At 31.2% G+C, this 13,991-nt stretch overlaps 2 protein-coding genes across 2 annotated transcripts; one reads left to right on the top strand and one right to left on the bottom strand.

Annotated features, from left to right (window-relative positions):
• The first annotated feature begins 1,681 nt into the window (after window positions 1-1,681).
• LOC118039753 (uncharacterized) lies at window positions 1,682-3,194 on the top strand. The gene is made up of 3 exons (XM_035046548.2): window positions 1,682-1,817; window positions 2,635-2,835; window positions 2,964-3,194. The coding sequence occupies exons 2-3, from the start codon at window positions 2,647-2,649 to the stop codon at window positions 3,054-3,056; spliced, it is 282 nt and encodes a 93-aa protein (XP_034902439.1). The 5' UTR covers window positions 1,682-1,817; window positions 2,635-2,646; the 3' UTR covers window positions 3,057-3,194.
• A 5,868-nt stretch (window positions 3,195-9,062) lies between these two features.
• Window positions 9,063-10,615, bottom strand: LOC118039754 (protein RADIALIS-like 2). Its single transcript, XM_035046549.2, has 2 exons — window positions 10,225-10,615; window positions 9,063-9,424 (listed from the first exon to the last, which is right to left on the bottom strand). Exons 1-2 carry the CDS (start codon window positions 10,484-10,486, stop codon window positions 9,420-9,422), a joined length of 267 nt encoding a protein of 88 aa, XP_034902440.1. The 5' UTR covers window positions 10,487-10,615; the 3' UTR covers window positions 9,063-9,419.
• Window positions 10,616-13,991: the final 3,376 nt, after the last annotated feature.

The following is a 13,991-nucleotide window of genomic DNA, read 5'->3' as shown; positions in this document are numbered from 1 at the left end:
GTTTAAAAATCAACCTAAATAAACTAAAAAAATTTAAAAATAAAAAAAAATAACGAAACCCAAAAACAAACTAGAAAAAATAAAACTATCAATCTCAGTACTTTTCCTAAACTAAATATATATATAAAAAAAATAACAGAAAAAAATATTTTTCCAAATTAAATAATAATAACTGAATAAACTAACATTTAGAAACTCTCGTGCATTAATCTCTTCATAGACTATTCTAGGGACGCACTCCCACCTCGGCCAGCTGGCATACAAGAAAAATTAAAGGTGACTCCAAAATTTAAACACAAAAGATTAAGGAATGAAACAAATTATTAGCACGAAGTCAACCTCTTAAAATCATTAAATTATGATCTTATGTGTCATAGTTCTACAGACTCTCCAAATATAAACTATCAACCTTAATTTAAACAACAGTTTCATGCACCGTGTTTTCTTAATTTTTAAAATTTATTATGCATAAAATTAATATTTTTTTAGTATTTTTAAATCATTTTAATATATTAATATCAAAAATAATTTTTTAAAAAATAAAAAAATATTATTTTAATATATTTTCAAATAAAAAAAATTACTTAAAAAATAATCATAACCATACCAAAAAAAAAACCCTCTAAATACTTCATGTCATTAGATCATCTAACATAACTGGAACGTCCACACTTCACAGGAATAAAATAAAGGTCTGATCACATGCGTCTTTGATACGCACTGCAAATGATTTTTTGGACCCTTCTATCACTCACCCTATAAAGATAAACGTATCTGTGCCTGCCACGTGTCCTATATGATGTCCATGTGGAATTTTTAGTTTCAAAAGACTTTCATAAAAAAATTTAAAATAATTTATTTTAAAATTAATTATTTTTATATTTTCAAATCATTTTAAAAATATATTAATTTTAAAAATAATTTTTATAAAATAAATATTAATTTAATATATTTTATAATAAAATAATATTTTAAAAAACAACGAGTAACACAATTTCAAATAACCTTATTAATTAACTGCCTAGCATATTCTCTTAAAAAAAAATGATACGCTTGGGGACATGCCACTTGTAGCATATTCTCTTAAAAAATTGATAGGCCTCTAGCGATATGCCACTTAAAAAAATTGGGTTTAGTGGTTTTAATTTGTATTTGGTGTTGTAATAATTTTTATTATTGTGTTTAAAAAATATATTTTTAATTGTGGTTTTAAAAAAAAATTAAAAAAATATATGTTTGGTTAAAATTATTGCAAAATAGATTTTTACATATAAAATAAATAAAATTCAAGTCTTTATAAATAAAAAAAATATTATTTTAATTTTTATAAAACATGTAATTATATATGTAATTCAATAAAAAAATAAAAATTATTTATTTAACTTTTTGTTTTTTTTTTTCACAACACCAAACGGTCTTAAACTGTGTGGGCTTCCGTGTGGTGTAGCAGGGGAGTAGCTGTGGCGGCACTTAACTGGTAGACTATAAAACGATTGGCCATGCATACAAATTCGGGCATGGCTCCTCTGGTGACCACATGTAACTTGGTCAATGGGCGAACCGAGCCCAAAAGGAAACATTTGTGAAGGGCTCAAGCCTAATCAGTCCTTCACCATTCATCTGTACTAGGCTAAGCCCATTCAACAATTAAAGGCCTGACTTCTCTTCCAAGACGGGAGTATTTTATTAAATGTCTCCAGTTCACGAAGAAATCACTGTGTTATAAACAAACAAATCAAGAAAAAGGAAGCGATTCTTTCTGGTTATTTCCATCCATAAATTCAGACTGCTTCAATTGTTACTGGGTTTTGCTCCTGGTATGTTTCTTTACTCTCTTTATTTTTTTTGGTTTATTGCGATTAATAGTTATTGTATTTTCTGTGCTTGTTCGATGCAGTTAATGTTAGATAAGTTTATTAGGACACAAATAAGAACTGATGATAGTTAGTTAAAGCTGTTATACACACTCTTGAATCACCGGGCACACTGCACTCAGTGTTCTCTTTTCTGTCGTAAAAGCTGGAAGTTAATGTGTGTGCTGCTATAAGCTTCGATTTTGTGCGGAGTCGAAGGTCATCGGTTGTAAATGTGTGGGTTTTGAGAATCGAGGGAGAAAATTGTATTGAAGGTTTATATTACGAAAAGGGTTGTTTATATTATCTATTAATTTTGGCTGTTTGGCCCATTTAAATTAGTATTCCTGTTGCAAGTTCGGGTTTTGGTTAGATTTTAAGTGATGATCAAATTACTAGTAAAAGCCATTTCAATTCGGGAATACTTAATGAGATCTTCTAGTCCAACGTGAGGAAGGATGGGGGAAGCCTTTGTTCATGAATGCCTGCCTCAACTTGGAAATCGATGAAGCTAGAACCACCTTTTGTTCTGTTTTCTTTTCAACTATTTATATAAATTTGCACCTCGCATAGCTGAGCAAGGACTAAAGGCAGGAATCTGATGTTATGTTGTATCGTTAGTTTTTTTTTTTATTATTATTATTTTCTTCCTGTGTTTTTTTTGGTTGATATTTCCATGTTGTTTACGTCACCACGACTCTGTGTAGAGTGGGAGCAGGATTTGTAGAACCTGTTAAACTTTACTCTGTAGTATTGTTATGAACTAATTCGTGTATGACAGGAAAAATCTCAAATGGAAACACAAAAAAGTCAACCAGCAAAACAGCAGTCATCTGCAGCCCTGGATCCGGCCATCACTTCATGCCGAAGGAAGAAGAAGGATGATGCCACTTTTTTGGAGGATCTGAAGGATCACATCGATGAGTTCATTCATGCATCTATGGATGAGCACAAGGATTGTTTTACGAAGACTATCAAGAAGGTTAGTTCCCACCTCCATGTTCAATGTTTAATTGCTAATTGCCAGCTGACAATGTGCTACTCTTTCTATAGTGTAATCGGGGAGTGTGTACATTGTTTGCTGACCTAAGACTTGGGTTTTATTTTCAGATGTTTGGAATGTCAAAGATTGTTGCAGAGAGGAGTGGTGATGCTAAGGAAGTCGAAAGCTCTTTGCCTCTCCAAACTACAGTGGCAAAGTAGAATGTCTTCATCCTTATTGTAATAGCTCATAGTTAAACGCTAGTTTCAGTTTTGGTAATGACATTTGGTGCAGCTTGATAATATATTATCACTACTCTGTTCGGTTTGACTTGTTAAATGCATGAAGTTTTAATTCTACTGAGGACTCCATTTTAGAGCTTGAGTGTTTTTGTTCCCCCGAAGTTATTAAAGCAAAGCGTTTCCAACACCTCGAAAGTTCACAATGCTCTGGGCCTTGGTGTATTTTCACGTGTTTTCTTATCATTAATTCAATTTTGAATTCGATGCATCACAGAGGTGTCATGGCAAGTATTTTTCTTCTTTCCAATTAATCTCCAGGTGAAGGAACAAACTAAGAAATTTATATTCATATGAATTGTGCAACTTTTATTTTGATGCCATGGCAAGTAGCTGTGAAGTCGGAAGGGTAAGACTGCAGTAAACTGGATTCTCCCGTTACTGCAGCTATGAGTTTCTTATATTTTATTGTTTTCAAGTTTGAATTCAAATGCAAACTGAGAGTTGGAACATTCCCGGATCAGCCGTATACCTTACCTCCCCCATTCACTCACCTTCAAGGAAACCGCAATTTTCTGTGGTTCAAGTGGCGGCAGAGTCTAAGGTAATGCCATCTCAACATGATCAATGGCCGTGCAATTAACCAGGCTTGTCGTGAAGAAGGGAAGGTCGAGGACCTCTTCCGTTAGACTGGCAAAGCACCAGCCAAAGAAAAGATCTCAACATGTGTAATATGTACAGGCTCGCCGATAAGCTTTCCACCACTTTTCTTCCTCGAAGATCGCTTTCGTCAGCTTTCGACATTCTAGCCAGCTTTATAATCACCAGGTATAGGTACTGCAACAAAACTCTCTTCTTACCGGCAACGCTGTGCCAGGCCTGGTTCCATTTTTCAGTAGCCGCTATGCATTAGCTGTCATAATGGTTGGAGAAGAACAATTGTTCATGCATAAAACCAGTATCAGACATGATTGTAGCCATCTTCAGATGGTTTTCTATTGGGCATGAAGTCAAGAACTAAACATGTATTGCCTCTAATATAGTCTGAACTTCATGTCTAAATCATCCGAACCAAACCCACAAATATAATAATCTCAATGCCCAATCACATTAGGGCTCTAAGCCTACTAGCATTATATAGAACACCGATCATAAGCAGTGTAGTCACTCGCGAGGCCAAACCCACTAGGACTATGCGCCAATTGGCACCATAGACTCTTTTTTTTTTTTTTTTAATTAGTTTTATCATTTCTCTTCTCCGTTCTAGCTTCGGTCATATATTGATAGCTATTAAACTTGATTATGGGGTTATAGATTAGATAGATTAAATTAATTTTAAAAAAAGTGACATCATTTAATTTCTATATTTAAAAAACCAATGGATTTAATTTGATTGGATCAACTAAATCTCTAATTTTTAACCAATTATACTAGATCAACTTTTTATTTATTGTGAAACTTGATTTGGATCAAATCCCAAGACAAGTAAGTCTTGAGTCAACCCTAGGTTGGGTCTAAGTTAAATAACCAAGACTTTATGAAACTAAACTCGGTTTTTTTTATTATAAAGTTAAGGTGTGTGCATAATTCCTTAGTATTTAAATATAAATGATTTCGCTTGAAAATATATTAAAATAATTTTTTTATTTTATTTTTGACAACAACATATCAAAACGATCCAAAAGCATATAAAAAGTCATTTTGACACTAAAAAAATTCAAAATTACAATTAGATCACAATGTCAAACACCATCTTAATGTATACTAGATAAGTGGCTTACGTTTTGCCACGAACTAGACTGAATTTTTTGCTATGTAAAAAAGTGATGCTCAAGCACTACTAGTGTATTTTAAAAAAGAAAAAAAAATCAAGACTTTGACATCATAGAAGAAAATTGAAAAAAAAAATAACGATTGTCAATTCCCAAGAATCCAAACATGCAAGGATGAAATCAAAAACAAAAATTACAGGAAATTTTTTTTTTTAATAAACAAAGTACTAGCAAACTCAAGTGAGGTTGCCAAAACTCCCGAGCATGATCGTACAAATAAAATAACCCAATAGAAGACAAAACAGGAATAAAGACAACTTAATTTTAAAAAGAATTGATTTTTAAAGGATGAAAAAGCGACCTAAAAAAACACGGGCCACTTAGTCAAACCTCCAACTTAGATCATAAGAAAGGGAATAACCTGATTTGAAGGAAATCAAAGAAAATGACGAAGTTTATTTTTCAAAATGAACAACTTTGAAGGATGTAATAAGAAAAAAAAATAATGTTAACCCGTATTAACTTTTCAAACTTAGGACCCTAGCTGACTAAACCGGAAACACTCCATTTGAAAAACCACTATTTTAAAACTCAACTTCACCTGAAGAGTTGATAAGTGACCTAGGGCATAGTTTGAACTGGGTTTTAAAAGAAATTGAAGGAGGATTGATCTGTTATGAAAGGGTAAAAAACTGTTGAATTTTTTTTTCTAAAATCATGTCATTTTTATTTTTTTTATAAAGTAAAAAGATTTGGTTGACTTGTATTAACTCGGGCTAAACCACTTGACCCGTGACATGATACTTGCCCTGAATTGACTCTTGAGTTAGATATGAAAACTATGAGAAAAACTATAGAGACCAGCTTCCAATAAATCAAATGTTAAATAATGAAATAAAAATAATTAATTATACAAAAGGATTAAAAAAAACAATTAAGAGAATAAGAACCTCATTTGATAAAAAGAAATGAGATGACAACCTAAAATCTTGAATTGAAGGGAAAAAAAATTTTAAAAATAAAAAAGTATATAGAATAAAAAGTAAAAATCAAGACAATGAGGATCAAATTAAAAAAATAAAAAAAAATCAATATAATGAATCTAAGGATGAAATTGAAAACAAATTAAAATTTGATAAAAAGGCCAAGAATCAAAATTAAAAATCAAAACATTGAGGGTCAAACCTAAAATATCATTGAATTTTGAATTGAAGAGAAAAATTAAAACAAATTCACTAAAGAATTTAAAAAATAATAATAAGAGAACGATGACCAAATTTGAAAATAAAAATAAGATAATGGATCCAAAGATAAAATTGAAAACAAATTAAAATTTGATAAAAAAACTAAGAATCAAAGTTAGAAATCAAAATATTGAGGGTCAAAACTGAAATATCATAAAATAAGAAGGCAAATCTAATTTTTTTAATTGTAATCACAAAATTCAAATGGGAGGAGAGAGAAGAAGAAAAGAAAAGAAAAGGGTGGTTGATGACAAATCATCATCGTAACCACCATGTGCGTTGTCCCACGTGGAAGGAGGTGTCGTGGCGCTTCCAACGCCATTACAGAAACTAGTGTTCCTCCATCAAAAGACGGTTCACGCACCACTAAAAAAGTGCAAAGCTGCCCCATGCATGAGCTCATAATTTTTTTTTTTTAATATTTTTTTTAAATGGCAAAAATATTGAATTGTTCATAACCCAACTTAATAATAACAAAAAAAAAAACTCATTAACATGACAGAAACACCCTTGGACACAAAGCTTAGAAAATTTGATTTTAGAGGTAATTTAATCATTCCAATATTTAAAAATAAAGTAAAAAACAAAAAAATCTCATTAAAACAACTTTTAAAGACAATTTAGTAATTTTACTATGCAATAACAGTATGAGTTGACCATTATATCCCTTATAAATTTAATAATAACATTTATATCCTAATAAAAAGATGAATTACCCTAGTAACTGAGCTAAATGATTTTACGTAGCAGGGGCAAAATCTCTCATTTACTATGCGAATCTATACTGAGTATGTGCACTGTAAAAGTTTGATGAATTTTTTTTATTTTTTGCAAACAGATTAATTTAATGTTCCTATCTTTTTTGTGGTTTCTGTCACGTGGGCAGGGAGGTAATTTGGAATTTGGGGGTGGAACTTGCTAGCTAGGTGAGGTTTAGAGCCAAATGGCAGTTCTTCGCCTGTGATATAGAGACAAGGCCATGGTGCACATGCATCTCTCTTACACTGATTAAGTTTGTCGACGAGCCAACCTAACATCAAATCAAGATATTTCTCATTCTTATCTTAAAAGTTGCAAACTATACTGTCATTAACCTTCTAATGTCTTAACTTTGGCCTAAATATATGGCAAATCGTCTTCGAGACTTGGCATATAATCATTTCTTTAAGTGGTAAAGATCTGGAACATGTTTGGCATCATGCAACATAAAGCAGTGAGGGCGGTGTATAATAAGCACATGGTTGCCTTAATTATTATTTTCTCTTATTAAACCTGGATGTATAGGGCTGCTAGTTGCGAGATTAGAATCATTAGATACCTAATTAATCATGTTCCCAGTACACTGTAAATTTAAATTATAAATAGTATATACAAACAATTCCATCAATAAAAATATGGTGTATTTATTCTTACATAATAAAATCTTACTCTGCATGATAAAAATAAAAAATAAAAGTAGTTGGTAAGACTTGTATCTAAAAAGAAATATTGAAAACAACTATATTTTTACAATTGTGCTCATTTATTGACTAACACCAGTTTTAATACTCTCTTCATGATCATTTATAGTGTTCTAGCTTATGATGACATTAATTTTAGATATTGTTGTGCTTTCTTTTAAATATTGTTATACTTTTATAAATTTTAGATATTGTTTATCACATACCATAAATATTAACAAGTGGATCAATAAAGAATTGTAAGCTTTGTTTGAACTAAAATGAATGAATCAAAGAATTGAAAGTAGGATTTTTATTTTTTTTAATCTTGAAGTCTGATTTCTTGTTAGATTATATCTTAGATAAAATATAAAATTTTCTATAAATAAATTATAATGTTGTAAATTTGTTTTAAAAACTATGGTATTTATGCATAAACACATTGGTCCATAGATCATACTTCAGAGTATGGTTTGCTATTCTTATTTGTGAAAATATCCCTATAGAATAAAAAAAAAATTAAATTTCTATCTCATAATAAATAAAGTTTTATTTGTTATGAATGATTTAAGAAAGACATCCTATGTTTCCTTCATCCCTTGTAATATTAATTGAAGAAAGAATCCATAGATACAAGTATTTCTGAGAGGCTCAAGCGTTTATGAGTAAACACAAGGGTATATAATGAAAAAAAAAATTGAAATTATTGTAAAATTATAAAATCAATTGTAAAATCATAATTTTACTCAATTTTACATGATTTCAATTTATTTTATAATTTTTAATGTTGATATGATTTTACAAGTAGAATCGAAATTTTAGCTGACTTTCCCTATGCTTAATAATATTAATGATGTATATAACTACAAAGATTCAGAGTTTAATTAACCAATAAGGTTGTTACCCTAAAATAAATTGTCGGTAATAAGAAGGGTGCATGGGATTCTTTACAGCAACTTATGATCATTTCTTCTTGTTCTTTATTTGATTAAGTATCTAGCCAACATTGGATGCCTAGGCTAGCTAGCCTAATCCTAAAGGAACATGCCATGCCGTGTATATGGTTGCATTTATGGGATCATAGCCGCAGGACTCTTTCATCAAATATTGTATATGAGATTTGCTTGGAAGTAATCTCAAGAAAGATCAAAGCATGTTCCACAAAGTTAGCATTACTCGCTCTTTCTTCATTTACCTGGATCCTTCAATTTCTAATGCCTTTGATCTGTCTCTCCATGTATCTATACATAGTTTTTGAAAATAAAAAATATTTTGTATAATCACAAAGAATTAGGAAATATTAAATATATATTATTTGCTTTAACACAAGCAATCCTCTCTATTCCCATATATATTATCTTTAATTTATTGGTTGGTTTATATTCTGTCCTCCAATTATTCAAAAACTAGAGGTAGGACCCTTATATACTGTATATAGTTTAGATCTCGACATAATTTTTCGTCCATGTAGTAACTTCATGTTGCATTATACTACTGGAAGAGTAAATGCAAGCACTGATCATGAAGGTTAAATTAAAAGCATAAAATAATAATATATTTCATTGCTTATAAACTTAGGAACATGATGAGGAAGGGATTAGAATCATCAAGAGATTCAAGATACCTTCCTTGATACATTTATTAAGTGCTTATAGTAGCAGCACGATAATAATTTAAAATAGATGACAACTAGAATAATAAAGGAAAGGGTAGAATCACTGGTTTTGATTCTTCAATCAAAACCAGTGCTCTTTTGAAATTATTTAACCTGTGACAACTAGAGCTAGCTCATGAGTGGAGCATAGTAATAGGAGGAGCAGAAAGCAGTGGATCTATATTGCTGCAGAAACATGAAGTTCGTAGAGCTAGCTCACCGGAGCTTCATGTTTTTCATCCTGCATGTCAAAACAAAAAGATCTGCACATTTAGTCCTCTCTTGTGATCGATAATTCTAATTAATATATGGTTATTTTTACTATTTATTTATTTATTTATCTTTGTGGGGGGTCATTAAGTTTATGTTGTTGTCCAGAAATTATGTTTTGCCGTTGCTCAAACTCGTGAAAGAGAAATACCACTGAACTGTAAGCTTTTAAGTTTGAAAGCTATATATATATTAGCTTGTTAAATTCATAATTTAGTTGTCAAAATCACTCCATCGAAGCCACGTGAAAAGTGCTTGTGGGGTCTCAAAAAAACTATAATTTAAGAGTTAATTTGCAAATAATTTCCTACAATATCTTATTATTCTCTGATAGGAATATACTTTCTGCATGAAATTTGAACCATTTAAGGTCAGTCTCCATGAACTTTTATTCCTGTCGATGGAACCGTGATTTTGGTTTGGATTGTAGATGCACAGTTTTTGACATTTGAAAATCAATATATATATATATATAGGTGGTTTTGACTCTCAAAAAGCAAGAAAAATTACTCCAAAAAGAATATTAATACTGTCGAGCAATCCCTTATAGAAGTGTAATTAAAGCCTAGAAAAGAGTTAGAGAATCCATGTAAAGTTAGAGAGTTAGACAGCAGTAGTGACTCCATGAAAGCTCACTTTCTTAGATTCAGATACCTTAATCGTGGCATGACATGGTTAGCTATAAAGTCTTGTGAGTAGCTAAATATGCATTTGTTATTGTGATTTTACTTTGGTTTTATAAACTGCTATATTTATACATCTTTTCCTCACCAGTCTTTGAGTGGCCATTTGACCCGGTAGTCCTGTAATCAGGGAAGGGAACTCTGCCTGACTCAATATGCTTGACATCCTCCACGAGGAGTTCGTAATGCCTCTTCACTTCTTCAGCAGTTTTTCCACCAACTGCCCTGGCTACATTATGCCAACGGTCGGGTGTGTCCCTGTCATAAACAGCCAAAGCCCTTTCAAAGGCTTTGTTCTGCTGAGCAGTCCACGAGCCCGAACCGCGAGAGGACACGGAGCTTGATGCCATTTGTTTGGATGATGTTTTGGTGTAGGTTATGGAGAGGCTGGCTGCAAGGGCAAAAGATGATGAAAAGGGAGATTTAAGGGAGTTTAAAAGAGAAGAGACTGCAAGTCAAGAGGATGATATGTGCAATAGAGGTGGCAATGCCTGCTCTTTATAGGCGGAGGTGAAGGGGGTGATGAGGTGGGGTAGGGCTAGTTGCAAAGAAATCTAGCAAATGCAGTAGAATTTTTAATGATTTGTCTCCTTCGGAACCACAAAATATTGAAGTAGAGCAACAACGTAGGGGAATCAGTATCTTCGATGATTAATTAACAACACAATTAAGTCCTTGTCTATCTTTATAATATGATAGAAAATATAAAATCTAATTAAGTTCTAACCATTCTCAATTCATACACTAATAAAACAAACATCAGTAATTAACAAAACAAGTAGAACTAATCCTCTCGTATTTTGCAAATAAACTTAGTTCCATCAAAATTCACGTGGTTTAGTTCTAGGAACTTTCTTATATATGTTGTTGAACCAGAGGGTAATTATTTTGATTGTTTTTTTATACATAAAATGGGTATAGATAAGCTATCTCGAACTTATGGTATGATACATCACCCAATTATTTCAGGCGAGCTAAAGGTCGGAATATCTCAGCGGATATATAGTGCTATATGTAGGGTTGCAACCAAATAAAACATAGTGGAAATCCCTGGTAGGATTCTGCAGCTGTTGAGATTTTATGCAGATTATTACTCTTTCCCTGTTTTATTCTCCACCCTTAACGTGCACAGAGGGCTCTGAGTTAGGTGGTCCAACTCCAAGTTAAAGCCACAACCAGACCTTACAATTTTACCTTTCACGCGCGCACCACAAGCCCGTACTTTTTTCCAATCCAGAAAGGATTAACTGCTGAAAAAAGATCCCTCGTGTTCTGTTTCATTATTATGGAGATGATCTTATAAGTGTACTACGTCCTGAACAACATTCCAAGCAAAACAACTGGCTGCTTTGTACCGTACAATGATTAAAAGGTCTACTTATGTTAGCTACCTTTTATAGGGATATATTAGTCAATTAGCATGCAAAAATACAAATAAATAACAAAATAACACAGCAGGAAAAAAAAATAAAAACTTCAACAAAATAATATATTTTTAGAATAATCGCGGTTCACAACGTGATATTTAATCAAATTCTTTTATAAAACTATATAATTATTTAACAATAGTTAATTTAACCAGTAGATTGTTAACATTGAAAAATAGAAAGTAAAACTATTGTGTGAATGGTAAATTTTAGATATTTTAATTGTAGTATATTTTTTAATCTACAAGTTAGAGAAATATATAAATTTTAACACATAAAATATATTTAGAAGAAAATACTCATAAAAAATCTTAGTTTTTATACGAATTGATCAACCAATTTAAACAACAAAATCAATTTGTCCAACAGATTAAGCTAGAAGATTGATAATGAGAATATTGCCCCTCCTTGCAATAAATTTCTCTAACATCTAAATCTAACAAAAATATATTTTTTTTTATGAATTTATTATTTACTTTGTTAATTTGACATTTAATTTAGTTAATGATTTTAGAAAGTTAATGATTTTATAATTTTAACAAAATTTTGATAGGGTTCTTTCTATATAGAAACTATACTTAAAAAATGTAAAAAAACACAATAATCAAACTCTACAAATTCTTACATTTTATTATCACAAGTAGCCCTAGAAATGCAAAAAATAAGAAAACATATATACATGCAAAATAAATCTAGTAATTAAAATCTTAAAATATATAAACATAACTAAATATCAATGTTTACGTCGTCTACTAGAAGATTTAAGCTTCTCAATAGCATAGATGGATCCAACTCCTGCTCCTGCCTGAATGGCCTTACCTCTACCATGGTATCATCGAGAGTTAATTTCTCCAAAGATTTCAAGTCTAATGCAGCAAATATTGAACCACTGTGATATATAGGTGTAACTTTCATTTTCTTTGGCAATATTACAAAGCATTAATGCGGTCTCTCGAACCTCTCGTAGCATGAAACCAACTTGATATTAATAAAATATTAATGTTAAATTAAAAGATTAATACATAAAACCCAACGTTTAACATAAATTAATTATAAAGAAATTAGATTACTTACAATATTTTGAATTCGTTAGGCATGTTGCTCGTATTGCATGTATCTAGGTGGAGGAACCTGCTCTAGATCCGAACTAATGACCTAACGTGTGATATTCATGTATCAAATCAAATATTCCTTATCTATAATCACATGATACATATCTGTAAATATCTCATTCCTCTGTGCATCTCATTGTGATACATAAGCTCCATTAAAGCTTAACTAGTTGTAATCATTATTTTTACCTCGATAAGTTATGGGGTGCAAAGCATCACTCGTATTGATGTTGACTAGAATATGATGTTCGTAGCTGAATTGGCGCATTACCCGATCTAGACAACGTAGCTAGACCATCTCAAAAAATATCAGCGAGACCACTAATGTCCATCTTGTTAACACAAGTAGCTAGAGCAACCATCAATCTTTCATCTGAGTAAGGCGTCCTTATGACCTTTAAATACTACATAGATACAATTTAGTGAAGTCCAATATTTTATTTAACAAATGGCTCAAAAAATACTTGGATAGCATGTTATATGTCTAGCTCGCTCAGATAAAATGCCAATACAATTGTTGAATTATTTTCAAATACTCTATTAATAGAATACCACCTAACATAACAAATATATCAGTTTAATTGCATTTTTCAAATTTGCATTAATATTGCAAAATAACTTTGTAATGCTTGCATCCTAGTGGGAGTTCTAGTGTAACTCCTATAGTCTTGACAGTCATAAGTGACAATTTATGTATATGGGGTCGGCTAACAAAAAGATGCTCTTGGAACCATAACTATTATTAAATAAAAATGAGTTGATTATTTATTATTAACAATAAATATTTTAAATGCAAGTTGTTATAACCTTATTTTCCAATTCACACCTGAAGAACTAGAAACATCCTCTGACTTGTTTGGCCCCCTTCATGCATACATGACATTGACGTATGTATAAGCCTGTCAGTACAATAAATCCCCAGCTATATGTGGGGATGATGTCAAAATCATCCAAGAGCATCAAATATATTAATGTTATATATCTCCATGTAAGGTCTATGAATAATACATTGTCAAACAGATGCGTCATATATGCTTTGACATACCTACATAAAACATTAAAATCCATTTATCATTATATTCGGGTTTAACGTATCATCTTTTTCATTGTCACTAGATCAAAATAGTCAAATTTATATGGATTAGCAAATGAATTGTCAAACATAGTATCATCTATCCTTAGTAGCAAATCATCCAACAACAAATTGTTTTTACCTCTACTATGTGCGTATTTGGGAGTGTGATTGTGGTTGCTTTTCAAAGTACTTTTCACTCATAAAAGTATGCCAATAATATTTTTTTTTATTTTTTTAAAAA

This window comes from Populus alba, chromosome 4 (assembly GCF_005239225.2).
Source record: "Populus alba chromosome 4, ASM523922v2, whole genome shotgun sequence".
In the NCBI taxonomy this organism is placed as follows: Eukaryota; Viridiplantae; Streptophyta; class Magnoliopsida; order Malpighiales; family Salicaceae; genus Populus; species Populus alba.
Note: the sequence above shows the minus strand (reverse complement) of the source record. Positions and strands in the feature narration are given on the sequence as shown.